Here is a 20,857-nt window from a genome sequence, read left to right as displayed (position 1 = left end):
TATTTGCTACCAGTTCTATCTAGTCTGGTGAATGATCTATTTTAAACAGATTCAGGCTGTTTCACTATGTATGGTGCACAGGCTTGAGATGACCTAAAACTACCCCAAATCTGTCAACTTGGGAAATGCCTTTGGTTTGTCATATAGAAAAAGGTATTATAAATCTACCATCAGAAATCTTCCTATGCTGTGTTTCTCTTCAGAAAAATCAGAAAAAAACTGGTCACTGTAAAGCCACTTAGCTATGGCCCTCTAAGAGGACAGAAGAATCAAGGCCTTTGAGCTGTGGAGGTGAGCAGAGCACTGAGCATCCTATGAACTGCCAAAACCCCACATATGTCCTGGAGGAAGTCCCCCAGGATGCTCTTTACAGGCAAGGATCGTGACACTTCATCGCACATACTGTGGCCCCGTCAGGAGGGCCAGTCCCTGGAAAGGAACATCATGCTTGGAAAGGTCGGCCTTCACCCAGGACTGACAGAGCTCCTGGACCAGTGGGCTCAGGTGCATCGGGGATGAAGACGGCACAGGTGGGGCAGGCCCAGCTCTGTTCACAGGGCAGCTCTGAGCCACGTCTACTCAGCAGTACTTGACACATGTACCTGCGTCTGTTCAGTTGTGCTCGATCACGCTCTGGTTTTTTTCTGCAGCTGAGAATCCATCCTCTGGTCTTTATGGCACTGGTTTTGGATCTGTCCCTGGACAGGTCACACCGTAAGGAGGGGTGAGCTGAGCGGAAGTGGGGGTCCTTTCCCACCTGGGTGCAGTGTTTCTGGCCGCCAGCTGGAGGCACTGTGCAGCCCACAGCTGAACGCTACTCTCAGGAAAGGGGCTTCTGTTACAGAATCGGCATCAGGCAACGTCCTTAGACAACAGCCTTTCCTAAGCCCCCAAAAGAGCACACCAGGTGAAAGGTCATGAGGATGATTTATTTGGCAGTCAGATCGTAAGAGGGCAGGAGACTAGCAAATGACCAACCCTGAGCCCACAGGTGGGCAGTGGGTGTGCGTGTGCTGCATGGTGGCTTTGCGGAGGCACCTGTGTGCCTAAGGGCCTGTCCCCAGCCCCTGTGCTCAGAGCCGGGCTCGCCTCCCCAGCTCTTTCCTGGGATCTTTTACCAGCTCAAGAAGCTGCAATAAACACTTCGGCGCCCGACTGCCTGACCCATCCCCAGCCCATGAGACAGGTATCCCCTTGATCCCTTTCTCATTCCTATGGAAAAGCAGATTCTTTTTTGCTTTCAGGAAGAAGAAAAAACAACTGCCCGAATAGGCTCTGTTTCTTCTCTGCCAACCTTGCCTGGTCCCCCTCCCCACAGCCGGGGGTAGCCCACCCGCCCACTTCTGGCAAAGGCTCTGCTCCAAGCTTGCCCTCGGTCAAGGAGCAGGTGTAAATAACTTAGTTACAATACCATTGAGAAGAAAATAATACTGCTATTTTTAACATGATCCCCTGTATCTTCCAGGCTGGGTTGTGTCCCCGCCCTGGGCAGCATGCCCTTGTGCTGTGTCCTCTTCGGGCAAGCGGCCCCTCTCCAAGGCCGGTCGCTCCTCCCGTTCCTGCTCCAGGGACAAAATGCGGGGACGCTGCCCTCACCCTGCCCAGCTGTGGTTTTAAAGCTACAGGACAATGTAAACTTTGTTCCCCTGGCCCAGCAAGTCTGCTCCTCCCTCTCCTCCGTTCTCGGAATGTCGGCTCCTCAGAGACCGGGTGCAGCTGGCGAGGTGGCCGCTCTCCCCGAGCTGCGGCCGTGAGCCTGGCCCCACAGACGGAAGGCTCCATCTCCACGAGTCGGGGCCAGGTGTGTGTGCTTAACACGAGACACCATACAGTTTCTGCCTTCACTCAGCGCTGGGGCGTGGAGGCCCAAAACAGTAATCCATCTCATTAATGGCTTGGTTTTTTGTCTAGCGTTCACTGCTGGAATACAAGCTCCAGACTGCAAGACCCGCAGGCTGCACGGCAGGCTGCGTCCAAGAACCAGCTCCCGCCTTCCACGAGGAGGCTGCGGTGCGGCGGCCCCACACAGGCCGGCGCCCTAGAGGCGGTTGTCTCCATTGACCCGAGTCCTGCGCGGGGCCCTGGAGGGAATGGAGGGGTCCTTACTGGCAGCCAAGCACACACCGTCCTCCCAAGTCGCCAGTACGCCCTGCTCCAGGGGGCACACTCGCTGCCCACCCCTAACATCCTTTACCTCCGTTCCCGATCAAAATGGTCTGGGAGGTGCTCCTGGGAGATGCGGAAGTCCTCAAACGGCTGCTGGTAGCGGGCTTCGAAGGAACCTTCCCGGGCCCGGCCATGGAACAGCTGGCCAGCGGCATCTGAGCCCCGGTCCCGCAGCGACGCGCCCCCAAATGGGCTCATGTCACCGTTTTCCTGCTTTAACAAAGGGAAGTGCACACGTTGACCCCTGTGGGTTCATGAGGACGCCCCCTCTCCGCCACCCCCATGGCCAGCCCGTCCTCTGCACCTTGGCGGGGAAAATGTCGATCTTGATGAGCAGGGAGGCCAGTTCCAGGTCCTCACTGTAGTTGTTCTTCAGAGGCACAGCTCTGTACCCTAGGAGGAGGTGACGGGCACCTCAGGACCTCCTGTCCTCAGCACAGGGAGGAGAAGCCAGGGCCCCACCCCAGCCTGGCAGCATGGCCCCTGGGCTGAGAGGCTGCTCACCTGTCTTCAGGCCTTTCACGGGAAAGGTGGCCTGAGCCAAGAAGTTCTGGTCACTAAACATGTCCTCTTCATAAACCACAAAGCGCAGGAAAGCAAACTCGGGGTTATTGATCTGGAAGTGGAAGGGCTTGGCCGGCCACACGGGGTTCAGTCCGTTGTCCACTGCAAGGCAAGAGCAGACGGCTCAGGCCACTGCCGACGGAGGACAGGTCACAGGTGGTGGGGGCTGGGAAGGTGGACATACCCACAAACTCAGTCTTCTGCTTGGTGTTGTCGTACTCGGCTCCTGCCACCTCGATCTCCACAAAAGGACACACGATGCCCCGGCCGTTCTTCGGCAGATGCCGGGCCCCCAGCACCTGTGTGGCAGAAAGAGGAGGGTCCAGGGTGTCCCCTGTCCTCCCTCCGCCTCTCACCCTGCCCCCACGGCTCAAGGCCACTGTGCAGTAGAGGCAGTGCGCCCCCTGCTGGGCCCTAAAAATCTCCTGAGCCTTGCACTCTACTCCACATTCAATCTGCTGTCTGCTTTCATACAGAGAGTTTTAAAAACTACTTGACCTTGGGCGGGGAGCACATTCTTCCCCTGGAAAGATGTTTACCTGGCAGATGCTGCGTGCAGCTCACCCGCCATTGCTCACTCTCTCAGACCCAGCTCGGGCCCCACCTGTCCGCACCTCTTCACTGGGGACTCCACTGTGCCAGGAGCTGGCCACTTAGCCGGCATCCTCTACCCTGCACCAGCTGTGCCTTCCTCAAGCTCAGACCTCACACGAGTCACAGACAATGCTGTGCACACAGTCAGCTCTGCTCCCAACCACCACTCAGGACACACTTGGCACAAACACGCATCAGCCCGTCAGCCCTGTGCACTCTGCCCCCAGACAAGCCTCACTCACCTCGATGCAGATGGCACAGGGCTCCAGCCCCCGGAGGCTGCTCTTGTCAAAGGGGTCGAAGGCCTCGTCACGCATGGTGCTTGGCTGCAGCACGTAGCCACAGTGCCCGCCGGCCATGAAGAGGGCCTGGTTCATTTGCATGGGCTTGTCTACAAAAGGAGGTTCTGGTAGACTCTGGCCCGACTGCCCCAGGTCGCTGGCTTCCCCACCTCCCCGCCAGCCCCTCACCTGGGGTCTGGAAGTTGAGGGCCACGAGCTGGCTGCCACAGATCCACATGGGCAGCGGGTCGTAGTTGGAGGAGTCCAGGCGCTGGCCCTTGGGGTAGATGCGCGAGAGCTGCAGCCGGTTGTACTGCAGGAACTTCTTGCCTTTGGTCTTGTTCACATACTTCTCAGCCTTGGTTTCCGGGAAGGATGACATGTCCCGGTAACAGGCACGTTCGGTGCCGATCTCTGGGCCAGACAGAAGAGCGCTTACAGAGCCCGCCCACTGTGAGACGCCGGGGGACAGACTGACGGACGGATGGGGACACCCCCCCCCGAGACTCTGGGACAGCGCACACTCCTGCCACAGAGCTCTCCCCCCACCTTATCCTCACCCCCGGGGCCCAGCTCTTACTCTCTTCATCGAAGGGGACAGGCCGGCAGTAGACAACGAGCTCCGAGAGCTCCAGTGCAATCTTCTTCCTTCGCTCCATCATCTTCCCCTCGGTGAGCTGGAGACACACACAGGCCCTCAGCCCAAACTAGAGCCCAACCACAAAGGTGCCCCTGCTGGGTCTGGGCCCCTCTTCCCATTCCCTGCACCCTCTCATCCCACCACACAAGCAACAGAGTTCCTCGGTCCTCAGCTTCATCTTGGAATCCTCTCTCTTTTCTGCCCTCAAAACTACACTGGCTTCCAATCCCCTCCCACCCCCATTTCAGGGGTCCCAAGCTGGACTCTGCCCTCAGTGACGCTGTGTGACCAGCCCCAACAGTGGGCAGAAATGCTGTCACAGCATCAGCTGCCTTCCTGGACACAAGGACATCACCTGCAGTCCAGGCCTCTCAGTTCTCATGTCACACACACTCGCCTGTCCCTCTCTCTGCATGCCCACCTCTCTCCCCTAACTCTCTTCTACCGCTGCTTCCTGTATGCAGACTCCTTCCCTCCTCTGCCTGGGCCCTAGGACGCATTTCTACCCTCTGCTGGCACCTTGACATCCAGGCAAAATCCTCATCATCGGCCCTTCTCTGCCCAGTACACGGGCGCCCACCCATTCTGTGGTCCTCCTCCCTACACCTAAATGCACTGAGTGACCACCAGGGAGGAGCCCCCTTCCCCGAGAGGACCTCTCCTCTCCCAGGCGTTCTGCATGGCTCCAGGCTAGTCCTTCCATCAAACTTGGGTCCATCTCCTCCTACCTACCTGCCTGCCAGCTCTCTCCCGCCAGCAAGAAGGCGTGCCTGACTCCCAGCCCTCTGTCCTCTCCTCCTTCCTAGCCAGGCCACTCAGCTTCTTCACTCCCTCCTGCCCACTAAGTTAAGCCCTCTTGAGCATGGCCTGTGGTTCTCTGCCTGTCCACCTGGCAGGCCCAAGCTGGCTTCCATGGTGGCTGACCACCTCTCGCACGTGACCACGGCATCCCTTTCTCGCTCCACACACCTCGGCCCTCCCCGGCTCTGGGCCCAGGACTTCTGAGCTGTGGCCTCGTGTATCCAGTTACCCTTTAAACAAGCCCACCTGGTTGTCTCATGGGGTCTCCCACTCACACATATCCTACATGGACCTTGCCCTGTCTCCAGGCCTGCTCCTCAGGCTTTGTGCTGCAGGCCGGGGTGGCACACAGCCTGCAGCTGCCCTCACTCCTCTGAGGTGGCGTGCGTGTGCGTCCGCCCGCCCAGCACTCCCGGCTGCAGCACGTCCTCACCCTGGCGTCCGCGGTCTGGGCCACTTCCCGGATCTTCTTCACCCAGTCCTGCAGCTCCTCCTGGGAGTCCGCAGCAACGTCCAGGGACCACTGCGCCACGGACGCCATGCTGATGGAGAACACGAACAGCCGGTTGTTCTTGCCCTCTGGGCGGATGGCTGAGGGAGGGAGCAAGGGGAGAAGAGCTGGGAACAGGCAGCTCAAGGCCCAGGCGGGAGAGAAGCACCACCTGCCAACCCACTTTACAGACCAAGTGCAGCTTAGAGACACCGTCAGGGAGGAGGCAGCTGTCCAAGCCCAGCTCTGACCGACTCACGCCTCTTCTCCAGGCCACGGCTCCACCCGCCTGCCCACTGACCCCAGGCCTCTGTCCCCCAACAACTCAGATCTGGGATGTCAGGGGGCTCTCGGTATTCAGCTCTGCTGACTTTAGTGCCCAGGACAGGAGGGCATGTGGGGCAGAACTAGATGGGAGGAAGCCAGAATGGGGATGTCCAGAGCAGGGCTGAGCGCAGAGTGGGAACAGCCACCAGCTTCTTCCATAGGAACATGGGTCCCACAGAGGAGAGCCTGTCACTGATGCAGTGGGAGGGGGCAAGGACCGGGGGGGGGGCTCACCTATCTGACAAGCTGGCACATCCAAGACCCCCCGCAGCAAATCCCCCAGGGGGCTGTTCTCGTCCAGGTGCTGCAGGAAGTAAAGCCGTGGGATCATCAGCCTGTCCTCCCCACGCGTGTGAAGGCGTGTTTGTGTGCATGTGAAAACACAACTTCACGGTGTGTGCTCTGCACAAACGAGCAAGCAGCACCTGTCCTTCCACGTGGCCACCGTGCGGCAGCTGTTGCGGACGGGCATGCTCCTGACGGGTGTGTGCGCGCAGGTGAGGCTGTGGATAGCACCCCCTCCAATGTGCTCTGCTCTCACCTCTCTCTCGGGCTCCAGGGCTGCGGGGTTGACCATCTCCTCTACGTAGTTGGACGGGAACCACAACTGCTTCTTCCCACCGTAGTCCCCCCGCCACCTGTGGGAGCCAAGGAGCGCTGACCCCCAGCCACCATGCCCACTCCCACCTGGAGGACACCGGTGTGGGGGTCTCACCCCTACAGCAGACCAGGGCAGGCACTGGCGGTGCACATGGAGCAAACGTGGCACAAACGTCCTGCAGATGACGCAAAGCCAGGGCCCAGGCCTGGGAAGGTGCCCTGCTGCCAGCCCCACCCACGCCCAGCCCGGGCCCAGGCTCACCAGCCTCCTTCCTGCTTCTCCACGTTCTGGATGATGGCGCTCTTGGTGAAGGTCAGCTCGTCCTCTCGCTGGGCCTTGTAGTCAAAGAGGGCTTTGACTGCACACTGCCGAGGGAAAAATGCCCCTTAACTCAGTGCCCCTCCTGGCCAGCACCCCGGCCCAGGACTTCGTGTGGACACACACGTTGGGCTTGTCTGCCCAGCTCAGGCCTGGGAGGCAAGTGTGCACCAGAGGGAGGCTCTGTGAGAGGCGGGGCTTTGCCAGGGAGGCGCCTCGAGAGCTTCGTTCCCGGGAGTCGGGGCTGATGAGCAGGAAGGAGCATCTCTGGGTTCACAGAGTGACTCCCCAGGAGCTAGAGGCCTATGCACATGCACCCATTAATCAGTTATGAGACAAAAATAGTTCCTACCCCTTAGAAAGGAAAAGAGAAAGATCCCACCTGACACCCAGGACGTGAAGGGAGTGAGAGGAAGAGGAGAGCTTGTCCCTCCCATCAGAAGGAAGTGGGCCACCTGTGAGGGCACCTCTAGAAGGGTCAGTGCTGAGCCCCAGGGATGGGGACTACTGAATGTGTCACTCCTGGCAGCTCTGTGCTTGTGCACCAACCACACAGCTCTCTCAACCTTCTTGGGCCTCAGAAAACCACAACTACCACTTCTGCACAGAGACCAAGTTGGGTCCAGAGCAGAGAGATGCAAGCGTCACGGGGCAGAAGACCCTCCCTGGTGGCCTGTGCCCGCGGCCCCAGTCTGTACCTTGAACGTTGGCATCGGGTTTGCCTCCACGTAGAAGCCAGGGTTGCGTCCCTCATACAGGGCCCCATAGTCTGGCTCCTGGAGACAGACAGAAGGGGATGTTAATGTCGCTGAGCCTAGAAACAAAAGCAGCTGCTGGTTTCCCTGCCGCCTCACTTCTGTCCCACGAAGCTGATCCCCCGACAGGCCGTCAAGTCCTTCAGGGACTAGGACCCCTGATCTCTGACCTCAGAGCCTGATTTCACCCTCTCCTCGCCTCACTCTTCCCCTTGGAGCCTACAGTCGATTCTTTTTTTTTTTTATTGTATTATTTTTACGTGTACCGTCAAATCAGATCTGAATGGTACAGGAGGAGATTGTCCCTCCTTCTCCAGCAGAGCATCTGGTGGATTTGAACCGCGTACCTCTGGAATTGCAGTGCAGTGCCTTGCCACTAGGCCACCAGAGCTCCCTCAGTCCAGAGATTCTGAACTCTGCTTCTTAAGGCATGAAGCCCATTACTGTGGAGACAGCTGCAGCTCGTCCTCAACAGAAACACCAGCTTTTATTCGATGGCTCATTTGTTCACCGCTAAATCCAAAGTCAAAAGAGTGTCTCTCAGGCGAGCTCTGGTGGCCTAGTGGCAAGAAGTTGCACTGCAATCCAAGAGGTGCATGGTTCAAATCCACCAGATGCTCTGCTGGAGGAGGAACAATCTCCTCCTGTACCAGTCAGATCTGATTTGACGGTATACACACACACACACAAAAATAATAAAAAAAAAAAAGAGTGTCTCTCATCCTCACAACACCGGCCTTTTACTCCCGCCCCGAGCCAGGGCCCTTGTAGATGACGAGGAGTCTCGAGCTCGGACTGCCTCCCACTCCTGACTCATCTGCCTGTGACCAGGAACCTGTCTCAGCCTCAGAGCTACTTGGCCCAGCAGTCCTACCTGCACGCTTCTCCTCTCACCCCACAGACCCATCCTCTGCAAATCCACGTCTCCAGTCAACCTTCTCTGCCCTAGAAGTGTCTCAACCAGGCTGAGCAAATACAGCCTGCTGGGACTACTGCTCCAATGTCCATTCACGTGGCTGCTGCCCTGTGGAGCAGCAGTGCCTGTAACTTCCCATGAGACACGAGGCCTCCTCACCCCAAAGTCTGGCTTTCAAGACCTCCCCAAGTAACCATCTCCATCCCTTGGCACAACTGGGCCATCATTCCCTCCAGAACAACCTTTCCTGTTCCAGACCACGACACCTCCATGAGCTCTGGGGTCCCCCGGACTCCTCTCCACACTCATGCACACGTCCTGATGACCGTCCGTTTCCGGGCTTGCCCCCAAGTGAGCCTCAGAGCTCATGGGCGGCCTCTCCCGAGCCCCTCTGCCCTAGCCCCTCAGCCGCCGTGCACCCTCACCGCGGTGCCAATCTTCTCCAGAGCCTCTTCGTTGATGGGGTAACGCAGCTTCATCTTACGGTACAGAGGGTGTTTCTCGTAATAGCTGATGAGGTCAACGAGGCTGTCAAACTCCGAGTTGCCCAGCATGACTGTCTGGCCCTCCTGCTGGACACGGCAATGCTTGATCTTGCCCTCAGCCCTTCAGAGATGGAGCAGCACTGGGTCAGGACAGTCCAGACGTGAGCAAGGCTCCGCACCACCTCCCACCCCAGAGCCACTGCCCTCACCGGAAGGAGATGGCGTAGGAGTTGGGCTCATTCCGCTTCCGCACCAGGAAGGCACCGTCTCGGGGGACCCTCATGAGCATGTGCTCGGCCTGGGCTCTGGTCAGGCTGGCGTGGTACCACCTGAGGACAGACCCGAGTCAGCTCCACTGGCGCTGCCCATACCCCGCTGCCCACCAGCCCCGGCCTAGGCCCTCACTCTTTGCTCTCGTGAGCGTTGGTCTGCGGGACGGGCTCAGAAAGGCGCATCTCAAACTCATTGCAGCGCAGGGGCACCTGCTGGTAGTGTGTGATGAGGTCATAGAGTGAGTCAAAGACGAGGTTGTCTGTCAAGAAGAACTTGGGGGTCCCAGCGTCCTGCCGGGAGTGGATGCGGCAGTGCTGGACTTTCCCGTTGCGCCTGAGGAGGACAAAGGGAGGCAGTAAGAACAGGCCACGGCCCTGAAAACCCCCTTCCACCCGAGTGAGGCATCCAAGTCTCAAAGACGGGGGAGAATCTACAGGTGAGGGCAGTCGTGGAGCAGAACCCAAAATGGGCATGTGTACACGTGTGTGAGAGAGAGTAACGCAGAGAGAGATGAAATCACTCCACACAGACGTCCAAACAGAAGGCGTTAACCCTGTTCTCTCTGGGTGGTGTTACGTCTACACAGCACGTTCTGTAAGGGCAGTACCAGAACGACAGCGTGTAGTCTCCCACGAAGGTCTCGCTCTCGCGCACAAGGAAGGACCCGTCAGGTGCGCCCGTCTCGATGCAGTACTCCGTGAGCAGACGCTCAGCGATGTGGCGCCCATCCCGGCCGGCCCCCAGCTTCCCGTGGAACCACTTTTCATTGGAGTGCAGTTCTGTGCTGCCACTGGCCTGAGGTCAGAGAGGGGGGCAGGAGTGGAGCAGCTCAGCGTTACTCTTCCGGGATCCCCTCTCCCCCAGCTCAGTCCAGCCCCTCACCTCCTTGGGCTCCTCTTCATCCTCATTGCCCTGGTCACTAGTGGTCTCCTCCGAGTAGTAGATCTTGCTGCTGGTCAGAACGAAATAGTGGGGGTACCACTCCTGGAAGAGACCGAGGAGCGGCCGTCAGTGAGAGCCCTCACAGCCCTCGGCCCCCGGCGCCCAGCCTGGCCCAGCCCTCACGTGGTTCACAGGGTCCTCCAGGTAGAGGATGCCATTCTTGATGGAGTTGCTGATGTCATTCTCCGAGTACATCACAGACGTAGGCACCTCCTCATAGGCACTGCCCTCAGCCAGCTTCTTGTGCTGCGGGACAGAGTGAGGATGGGGCCTCCACCGAGCCCTGGACGGTGGCCTGGGGGGCCCCTGGCAGGGACGGGCCTCTGGCTCCTACCTTAATGAGAATTTTCCCCTTGAGCTGGTTGGGGGAGGGGAGCCCGTCGGCAGAGATGTCCACGGGCTTGGTGAGGAGAGTGTCCCCGAGCACCTTTTTGAAGTACTGGGCCATGTTCCGCTGCTGGGCGATGCTGCAGTGGTCCTCGATGGAAAGGATGACCGGGTACCTGTGGGCAGAGGCCCAGGGCAGCAAGTCACAGACCCTGTGGTCCTGGGGCGGGAGAGGAGCTCAGGCCAAAGACCTCAGAAGATGAGGAGCTGGGAGTCAAGGACTTGGGACCCCATCTCCTGTGGTAGGGTGGAGGACTATCCACTGTGCAGAGGAAACCAGGGGATGGAAGTGCTCCCCAAACTAGTACAATCACAGAGACAGAAGAGGGGTGTTCCCATCAAGAGGGAAGGCCATTTGTGCCCCTGTGGCGAGCTGGCAGAGACCAGTGACCACAGGTTAGGTTGTGACTAAGAACTGAGGAGCATGACGCAGGATCAAGAACTCTCTGGCCTGAGAGACAGGCAGGAACTAGCTGGGCAACGAGCTGAAGACACCAAACCCACGGCTGAGCAGCTGATTTCAACTCTCGGCAGCTCTCAGTTGAGTCTGTAAGGCTGTAAATCAGACAGGCGCAGACGGCCTCATCCCGGCCCTAAAGCGGAGCTGGCAGGTCTGAACCTGCTGTGGCCTGCACCATCCTCACCTTCCCTGATACCCACGGCCACGGTCACCGCGCCAACCCAGCTTCTCTTCCAATGACCCTCCACCTCTCAAAAAATGGTTTCTGCTTCCAAGGACTGGCCCCTCACAACATGCCTGAAGGACATGAGATGACGTTTCCCCGTTCTCGGCCCTAAAGAGCACCCTGGCTGCAGCCCAGTGTGTAATGCTCTAAGCCCTGGGGCGGCCCAGGAGAAACCAGAGTTACAGAAACAATTGTTAGAGGAAGAAGGGCCTGCAGACAGATGTTCCACAGGCTGAAGAGAGGGACCTGTGAGGAGGCCAGGCCAAGAATGCAGGAAAGGGAAGTGGTGGCTCAAGTTGGAGAGCTAAGAGAGGATGAGGATGTCTCAGGTGCAGTGAAGGGGACGGACAGGTACAGGGTCCTCCGCCCTATGGTCACGAGTCCCCGCTCCACTCACTCTGAGGCCACAAAGGCATGCTCCTTGATGGTGTGCAGGACATCTGAGAACTTGATCTTGGTGGTAAGGGTGTGTCCATGGTAAATGACCGGCATCCCGTCTGGGCCATCCCAACAGTCCACTGCGAAGCAACGGCACCACATCACGCAGCAGGCCCTCTCCTCCCCTCCTCATCCCCGGCCCCGCTCCCCAGCCCCCACGCACACTCAATGCAGCGGCAGCCCATTCGCAGGCAGCGAGCATAGGCCTCCAGAGAGGATTCGCTGGAGAACTGGTCCCCAGTCAGATACCTAGAAAGGAACAGGTGAGATCAGGAGGTCCCCCCGCACCCCAGAACAAGCTGGGTGGGCTGCAGGAGCCACACTCACGTGTTGTGTGAGGAAGAGATCCAGTAGTGGGAGAGGGGGTTGTTCATGGTGTCGGGGCACACAGCATCCAGCTGGGAATTCCACACGCTGTTCTCTTTGGAGAACAGGAAGGTGACAAACTGTCCAGGGACAAATGCAGACAGTGAACCCTGGCCTGCCCTGCCGCTGGTGGCTGGGTGGGAAGGAGAGAGCGCAGCCGGTGTGCCAGAGGGACAGGGGCTTCCCTAAGAAGCAGCCCGCTCCTTGGGTCCAGGTGGGTTCTGGTCACTCACCACCTCCCTCTAACAGGGGTACCAGGTGGGCTCACCTCATCCAGGAACAGGGACGGCTCCTCAATCTCTCTCAAGGGGTCTCGGAGGAAGCTGAGCACAAACTCCTGCACCCGGAGCCGGTCCACAGCCCACAGCTCCTGATTGGGGAGGAGAAGGGTGAGAGGCTCCGGGATGAACTGTGCAACCCTCACCTAACACCCTCATCTGGCCCCACCGTACCCCCTGGTAATCAAGGAGGAACTGCTGGAACTCCGGAAGGGACACTCGGCAGAGCTCCGGCCGCTCCCCGGCCCTGGAAGGAGAGACACTAAGTGGTCTGGCCGCCAGCTGGCTGGCCAGCTGGGTCCAACCAACAATGGGGGACCCCGGGGAGGCAAAGCCCAGCCCCCACCAGCACAGCTGCCCAGGATGGTCCAGCTCAGTCCTGGCTCACCCATCCCGTGCTCTCCCACCTGGGTCAGGAATCACCACGGGCAGAACCCCACCTCCCTACTTCAAACCAAACCTCAGGGCACTGGCTTCCAAGAAGGGAAGATCCATCTGCAGGAGACAGAACCTGGTCAGAGCGAGGGCTCAGGAGGCCACACGGGAAAGGGGCTCTCAGGAAGAAAGGCTGGGGCAGCAGATGGGGACAGGTCTCAAGAGAAGAGCTGGAGAATCTGCACCCCAAAGCCCCCAAGCAGGGCAGCAGGGTGGAGGCAAGCAGGGCGGGGGAGAGGGCAGGGGCCAGGGCGGAGGAGGGCAGGTGGCTCATGCACCGTCTTCTGGGCGCTGTACATGAGGCTGCGGTACAGCTGTGCAAACTGCCCGTAGGTGATGTCCCCAGTGCGCTGCTCCAGGTCCTGAAGGCACACAACAAGACTGCCAGTCTCAGCCTGTGAGCTCGGCCACTCCCTGTCCCACCGTCAGGTGCCCCCACAGGCCCTCACCGTCAGTCGTTCTCGGAGGAAACGCATGTTGGGGACCCGATAGTTGACCTGGGACAGCATGTTCTTCAAGTCCTTGGCTGATATACTGAGAAAACAGGGGGTGTCCGGTGGCCTTACCCAGCTGAGCCACCTGGGCCGGAGAGGCACAAGACTACTGGGTGTCTGGCGTCCTGAGAGGAGACTGGATCAGAACCGTGCAGTGACCAAGGACTCCTCCCTTACTCTGGGCCTTCATTTCTCTCGGTGTTCATATTCCAGACAGCGGGAGGCCAACTCTCCCCACCCACACCACTAACTTCCTGGCACGGCCTGTGCGTGCTCCCCGTGGGGAGTAGCTCAGCAGGGGACTCCCCACTGGGTGGCCGGAGCAGCATCTTCAGAACCTGCTGTCAAAGGCCTCCTCACACCAGGCACCAGGATGAAGTGTGTGGGGATCGGCGTCCTCCGACAAACACAAGTGCTGTGACTGTGCACCGACTGAGGGCCTAATGGGGTGCCGGCCTCCAGGAAAGGCGCTCGGCCAGAGAAGACGCGCTCCAGCCCCAGGGGGATGCATCAGGGAGGGAGGGCAGGCAGCTACCGCTCCTGCCGCATGGGCTGCAGGCTGCACCACCATGTCAGTCCACTGCACGGAGAGCCACCACTGTCCTGTGAGAGCGTTCCCTGTCCAGGCCACTGAACTACTGCTTAAGCCAGCTCAGTGCCGAGAGCCAGGGACCGTTAGGGCCATTCTGGACACAGGTCCCCCAGATCTGAATCACTAACCTCCCCTCTCTGACATCTGCCTCATAGGCGTGCCAACCCGCTGTGATTCCTCTGCCTACTCCTCCAGCCAAGGCCGCTTCTCTGCAGCCTTCCAAAGCAAGGAGCCGTGGAAGAGGCACCCATGTTCTCTGCTCGCTCCCTGGAGTTCCCTCCAGTCCCAGCCTCCCATTCATCACCCTGACACTGCTCCTCTCGATCACCTGTGCTACTGACCCCAAGTCAGCCCCCAGCACACTCGGCAACACCTGGCATGGGAGGCGGGTCACTCCTGGAACGCTTTCCTTGGGCTCCAGAACGCTGCACTTTCCTGTCTCCTCTTGAGAGCTGCTACTCTCCAGCCTGCTTCCCTCATTCCCAATCTCTCCAGGCCCTCACCCCAGACTGGCCTGAAACCAGCCACTGAACCACTTCCTTTTTCTAGCTGCACGAACCGACACCATCTCATCCCACCTCAAGATTTTTAACACTTCTTAAATCATTTAAGTGATTAATTAATGACTTAAATCACAGCTCTAGATGTTTGGAGTCGTGGTGTTGGACTACGCCAAGAGAACAAATGTTATGTCTTGGAAAAGGTGCAGCCCGGGTGCTCCTTGGAGGCAAGGACAGTGACACTTCACCTCACGGACTCTGGGCACGTTGTTAGGAGGAGATAATGCTTCAAAAAAGGAGATTCTTCTGGGAAAGGTGGAAAGGCAGAGAAGGAGGGACAGGCCAGCCATGAGATGGACTGACACAGTGACAGTAACTGTGGGCTCGAGTGTGCCGGGGACCGTGAGGACGGTCCAGGAGGCGCAGGGCTCAGAGCCGCTGTTCACAGGGTTGTTAGGAGTCACAGCTGACTCTACGGCATTTAACAACAACAGGAGCTATCTTAGACATAAGGACAAAGATTAAAAGTCAAAGGGAGGAGAAGAATGACAAGCAAATACAAATAAAAAAGAGAAAGGGTAGCGATATTGATTTTTTATAAAATAGTCTCCCCCCCCCAAAAAAAAGAAACAAGAAAGGACAGTATATAATGATTACAGTCAACTGAACGAGAGAATATAACGATAATTATAATATCCTGGTACCCTAAGACGGAGCTGCAAGACACATCAATCAGACTCTGAGATCTGAGTGGAGGAGTGGACAATTCCACATCAACGGTGGGAGTCTTCATGACACCACTTTTAGCAAAGGATACAATGACCAGAAGAAACTAAAAATTGCTGAAGAACTAATACAAGTAAACAACTTCATCTCATGTTGTTGTTGTTATGTACCGTCGAGTCGCTTGTGACTCATAGCGACCCTATGTACAACAGCCCTAAACCCTGCTCTGTCCTGTGCCAATCTCATTGCCTCTGACAAACCCATCCCAATTACCCCAGTCACTGAATCAATCCACCTCATAGAGGGTCTTCCCCTTCTGCGCTGTCCCTCCACTCTACCCAGCATGATGTCCCTCTCTAAAGACCTGTCTCTCCTTACAACATGTCCAAAGTATGTCAGACGAAGCCCCAGAATCCTTGCCTCCAAGGAGCAGCCTGGTTTAATCCTCTCTACGATGAATCTGTTTGTTTTCTTGGCAGTCCATGGTACATTCAATACTCTTCTCCAGCACCACAGCTCAAAGGCGTCAATTCTCCTTCTGTCCTCCCTAGTCATTGTCCAATCTCTGATGCATAACAAGTGATTGCAAAAACCATGGCCTGTATCATAGACCTGCATTTAACACTCCGCCCACAAGAGCACAATAAACGCTGTTCTCCAGAGCACCTGGAGCTCCCGAGAGAACAGACGGTGTGTTAGGACACAGAACAAGCCTCAGTTAACGACAAAACAACACAAAACACACAAATACTACAAAGCACATTCTGAACTCAGAGTGCTAGAAAATTAGGAATCAGAGACAGGAAGATCAAGGAGGAAAATCAAGTACTAACTGCGGAAACTAACACTCTGCTTGGACATTGTGAGAAGAAAAAAAATTCCTGAAACAAACAAGAAAATACAGTATATAAAAATCTTCAGGACACAGTCAGCACAGTACTTAGAGGTCAACTGAGTAATTTTAGCAATAAGGTCACACATCAAAAAGGAAAAGCAAAAACAAATGTCCTAATACAACACGTCCAGCAATTAGAAAAGAACAGCAAGAAGTGCCAACAGTCTCCAGAGTAAAGAAAGATTAAAGGAAACCGAAAACATAACAATAGAAATAACAATTTCTTTCGAAGACTTAATAAAATTGACAAGCCTGGCCAACCTAACAAAGGAAAGATGCCAATCACACAAACAGGTGATGCCACAACAGAATCAACTGAAATTAAAAAGACAGTATTAATAACTACATTCCAACAACTTTTAGTAATGAATTACCTAGCCTAACCTAACACAAACACAGGTAGAAAATGTCAACGTACTCAGCAAAATGAAGAAATTCAACAAGTCACAAAAACACTTTCAACTATAAAAAGCCCTGGTCCAGAGAGGTTCTCTGGTGAAGTCCACTAAACATTCATGGAAGAACCGGTTCTACTCATCAACTCAAACCATATCAAAGCCCGAAAAATGACGGAGCACTCTCTAATTCATTTTATGAAACAAATCAGGTCGAGACATCACCAAACAATAAAATTATAGACCAGTATCCTTCCTGAACATGAAAATTCTCAACAAAATCCTAGTCAGCGGATCCAGCATTCTATCAGAAAAATCATTCATTACGATCAAGTGTAACTCATACGGGTATACAGGTACGCTCCAGCGTTAGAAAACCAACCAATGTACTGCACTGCGTCAATAAATGAACCACATGAATGTGTATCGTCATCAGGTGCTGTCGAGCTGACGACGACTCAGGGACCCCATGAACAAGCCTGTCCTCTCCGGTGCCGTCCGCACCGTCTGACACACTCAAGGCCACTGCTGCAGTCACTGTGCAGTTCACCTGGCTGTGGGACTTCCTCCTCGCCGCCATCCCTCCACCTTTCCAAGCACGACGTCCTTCTTCAAGGAACTGCCTCTCCCTCTGGTGGCCTAGTACACACCGCAATTCCAAAGGTACGTGAATTCATGAGCTGCTCTGGGGGAGAAAGAGGACCACTCTCCTCCATGCCATTTACTGCCTCTGAAAACCCGTCGGAGGGTTGGCTCTGACTCAGTGGCAAACAACATTATCAGTAACAACATATATAGAAAAACATCCCAGAGACTCAGCTAGAAAATTCCGTCATTGCCACTAGGCCGAAACTGACCCACAGCTGATCCTCCAAGTGAGTTTTTGGAGACAGTAAATCGCTTGGGAGGAGACTGTCCACCTATCTTCTGGAAGCCACTGGTGGATTCGAACCACCACCTTTGAGTTAGCAGTGACTCTCTATGGACTACAACACAAGCATTCTCCAGCAAGAAAATGACGGGATCTAATTAACTGATTTAACAAAGTGGCAGTGGATAAGATCACTATACAAAAGCCAGTCAGATTCCTCTACAGTAACAAAGAGAACTCTGAAATGAAAATAAGGAAAACAATACCATTTATAATAGCCAGTCAAAAGATGAAACATATAGGAAAAAATCTAACCAGAGACACAAAAGATCTATATAAAGAAAAGGACAAAATACTGAATTAAGAAACCCAAAGTTGTTGTGGTGTACCACTGAGTCAGAACCGACCCATAGCGGACCCTCCAGGGGGTTTTCAGAGGCAGTTAATCACACAGAAGAGAATGTCCAGCCTTCTCCCATGGAGCAGCTTGTGGATTTGAACTGTGTGCCTTAAGGAGTCCACTGGAGCTTCCTGCCAGTAGGTCACCAGAGCTCTAAGAAAGCCAAAGAGACCTACATAAAGGGAAGAAGACACTATACTCATGGACTGGAAGACTTGATAATGTGAAAATGTCAATACTACCAAATATGACCTACAGATATAACACAAGTCAGATCCACATTCTGTCATTCTTCAAAGAAATGGAAAAAGAAATCACTGACTTTTTATGGAAAGAAAAGAGAGGCCCCAAAGCACTACTGAAGAGTAAAAGCAAATGAGGACGTTATAGTGCCTGATCCCAAAACCTTCTACAGAGCCCCAGCGATCACAACAGCTTGGTACAGGTACAGCAACAGATACAGAAATCAACGCAACAGAATGGTAAACCTAGAAATAAATACAATCACCTATGGGCAACTGATTTTTGACAAAGAGATGAAATCCATTAATTGGGGAAAAGGCAGCTTCTTTAACAAATGGTGCTGGCAAAACTGGCTCTCTAAAGAAAACTAAAACAAGAGCTATACCTTACACTCTATACAAAAAACAAAAGGTAGATCAAAGGCATAGGTATAAAACCTAAAATTATATTCACCAAATGAAAAATTAGGGAAAACTTATGAGCCCTAATCTATGGTAAAAAAGACTATCAAACATAACTGAAAACATAAAAACATCAGAAGATAAACTAGATGACTTGAACCTTCTAAAAATTAAATTCTATGTGCATCAACAGACTTCTCCAAAAGAGTAAAAAAGAGAGACTACAGATTGGGAAAAAACTATCTGGCCTTATCTGTCAAATGGACTCATCTCTAAATTTACAGAGAACTCCAACACCTCAGTAAGAACAAGAAAGACAAATCAACTTTAAAATCAGGCAGAGATGACATGAAAAGTCATCACCCAAGACACAGAGACGGCCAGCAAACGCAAGAAGAAATGCTCAAGATCATTTACTACTCAAACTCACAACTCAGTGCTGTTGAGCTGACGCTCCAGTGGGTTTTCAGATCTGTAGGAGAACACCTATCTTCCTCCCAGGAGTCTCTGGTAGATTCGAACTTCCAGAAGGACATCAACTCTGGGGCAGCAACGTCACTCACTACAGAATACACCACCAGAGCTGCTCATTAGCCACTGTTGTTGCTGTTATGTACCAGCAAGTTGCCTGCAAGTCATAGTGACCCTATGTAAAACAGCTCTGAACCCTGCCCTATCCAGAGCCAATCTCACCGTTTCTGACAGACCTAATCCCATTCCTCCAGACAGAGTCAATCCATCTTATCCTGGGTCTTCCTCTTCTGCACTGTCCCTACACCCTTCCAAGCAAGCATGATGTCCTTCCCCAAGGACTGGTCCTTCCTGGCCATGTGCCCTTAATATGTGAGACAGAGCTGCAAAATCCTTGCCTCCAGGGAGCAGCATGTCTCTCTAAGACAGACCTGTTTGTTTGCCTGGCAGTCCAAGGTATGTTCTTCTCCAGCACCACATCTCAAAGGCATCGATCCTTCTTTTATCATCGTTAGTTATTATCCAGCTCTGACCTGTATCAGAGAGCTATTAGCTATTAGATCCAAATCAAAACTAGATAGCATTTCACTCCAGGAACAAAAACACAGCTCACTAAAACAGCAAATAAGCATGTGGAGAGACTGGAACTTCCCATACACTGCTGGTGAAATGTAAACGGTGCAGCCACACGGAAAGCAGTTTGACATATCCTTAGCAAGTTGAGAACAGAAACACCAGGAACGGCATTAGTAGGTATACATAACAAAGAACTAAGAGCTGCCACCCAGACAGATATATGCATATCCATGCTCAACGCAGCATTATTTATAATAGCAAAGAGATGGGAACAACTCAGATGTTCATTAACAGTTACGTGGATTAAAAACTAGTAGTATTATAATGGTACACAATACTATGCAACAATAAAGAATTTTTTAAAAATTCGTAACATAGATGCACCTAGAAGACATTATGCTGAAGAGAAAGAAGTCAGTTACAAAAGCACAAATATTGTATTAAAAGCTAAAGGGGGAGGGAGCTCTGGTGGCCTAGTGGCAAGAAGCTACACTGCAATCCCAGAGATACATGGTTGGGATCCACCAGATGCTCTGCTGGAGAAGGAGGGACAATCTCCTCCTGTACCAGTCAGATCCAATTTGACGGTACACACAAAAAATAATAAAATAAAATTTTTTTTTAAAAAAAAAAAGCTAAGGGGGGAAAAGGGGAAGAAAATGGGAAGGGTCCAGGCAAAAAGACAGAGTAATGATGGGCAAGGTCCAATGGTGATTAATTTTACAAAACATAATGCATGAGAATTGTGTATGAGACGCAACGTCAATGAAGAATAGTGTGAAACACAATGGACATGGATTTTGTAAGCAAACCAATAAAAAGAAATAAAAAAAATAGAACCACCACCAAAAAAAGCTAAGGAAAGGTCTACACACAAAATCATTCTTGAATGGTTACCAGGAATGGGAAGAGAGGGAGAGGGGTGTAAAAATTAGATGAACAGCTAACAAGCACGTATTAAGAGGCTGATGAGCCTATCACCAAAGGAAGGGAAGACGCAGAGAGGCATAGACGGATTAAAGGAAACGGAAAAGAGGGAGGAAGCGGGAAATGTGTGATTACATTGTGGGTACTGAGGTTAACGTAACTGAACGTGTATGAACAATGGAGTGAAAAATTAACTTGCTTTGTAAATTTTCCCTCAAACTACAGTTTTTAAAATGACCTGGGGAAGAAAGGTGAAGCTAGGTTGTAGCTGTCAGTCTCTAGCCATTTTGCTCTCTCTCTCTCCAGCCGCGCTGGCTGCCCCATCGCAGCCCACACACGCTGACCTGAAGGACTACCCTCATACAGCAGCCTCCAGTCCACTCACAAGGACCACAGTGTGGTTCATCCCCTCACCCTGTCCTCCAGCGCTGCATTTCCTGCTTCTGCTCACAGTGGCGAGGACCCAGCACTGGCCTCCCTCACGGCTCACCCATCTCAGAGCTGTGAGCACCACTTCCTGACACAACTCCCAGACCTCCTGCCTCAGCAGAGCCCCTTCAGAGCTTTCTGTAAAAAGTTATTTATGTCAAAATTATCTAACCCTCCCCAGCCTACTTGGAGCA

General features: G+C 54.1%; 1 protein-coding gene across 2 annotated transcripts in view; it reads right to left on the bottom strand.

The window, feature by feature from the left end:
* Positions 1–1,323: 1,323 nt before the first annotated feature.
* Positions 1,324–20,857, bottom strand: part of PLCG1 (phospholipase C, gamma 1) — a 41,017-nt gene continuing 21,483 nt past the window's right edge. Inside the window, exons 5-32 of one of the 2 annotated variants that reach the window (XM_006881530.1) lie at positions 13,193–13,277; positions 13,022–13,105; positions 12,769–12,803; positions 12,483–12,555; positions 12,299–12,400; positions 11,992–12,110; positions 11,828–11,913; positions 11,624–11,744; positions 10,488–10,656; positions 10,277–10,399; positions 10,094–10,195; positions 9,819–10,006; positions 9,344–9,544; positions 9,148–9,267; positions 8,879–9,059; positions 7,481–7,558; positions 6,726–6,829; positions 6,405–6,501; positions 6,098–6,167; positions 5,480–5,637; positions 4,186–4,282; positions 3,795–4,019; positions 3,567–3,715; positions 2,915–3,029; positions 2,671–2,832; positions 2,471–2,559; positions 2,195–2,379; positions 1,324–2,081 (exon numbers count right to left, since the gene is read on the bottom strand). In XM_006881530.1, the coding sequence (XP_006881592.1) occupies positions 2,039–2,081; positions 2,195–2,379; positions 2,471–2,559; positions 2,671–2,832; positions 2,915–3,029; positions 3,567–3,715; positions 3,795–4,019; positions 4,186–4,282; positions 5,480–5,637; positions 6,098–6,167; positions 6,405–6,501; positions 6,726–6,829; positions 7,481–7,558; positions 8,879–9,059; positions 9,148–9,267; positions 9,344–9,544; positions 9,819–10,006; positions 10,094–10,195; positions 10,277–10,399; positions 10,488–10,656; positions 11,624–11,744; positions 11,828–11,913; positions 11,992–12,110; positions 12,299–12,400; positions 12,483–12,555; positions 12,769–12,803; positions 13,022–13,105; positions 13,193–13,277 (3,361 nt within the window). In that variant the 3' untranslated portion in view covers positions 1,324–2,038. The remainder of the gene's footprint in view (positions 2,082–2,194; positions 2,380–2,470; positions 2,560–2,670; positions 2,833–2,914; positions 3,030–3,566; positions 3,716–3,794; positions 4,020–4,185; positions 4,283–5,479; positions 5,638–6,097; positions 6,168–6,404; positions 6,502–6,725; positions 6,830–7,480; positions 7,559–8,878; positions 9,060–9,147; positions 9,268–9,343; positions 9,545–9,818; positions 10,007–10,093; positions 10,196–10,276; positions 10,400–10,487; positions 10,657–11,623; positions 11,745–11,827; positions 11,914–11,991; positions 12,111–12,298; positions 12,401–12,482; positions 12,556–12,768; positions 12,804–13,021; positions 13,106–13,192; positions 13,278–20,857) is intronic. The other variant, XM_006881531.1, reaches the window with a different exon arrangement.

Source organism: Elephantulus edwardii, unplaced genomic scaffold (assembly GCF_000299155.1).
Source record: "Elephantulus edwardii isolate Elephantulus edwardi_28Jun2011 unplaced genomic scaffold, EleEdw1.0 scaffold00015, whole genome shotgun sequence".
Classification (NCBI taxonomy): Eukaryota; Metazoa; Chordata; class Mammalia; order Macroscelidea; family Macroscelididae; genus Elephantulus; species Elephantulus edwardii.
This window is presented reverse-complemented; position numbering and strand designations above follow the sequence as displayed.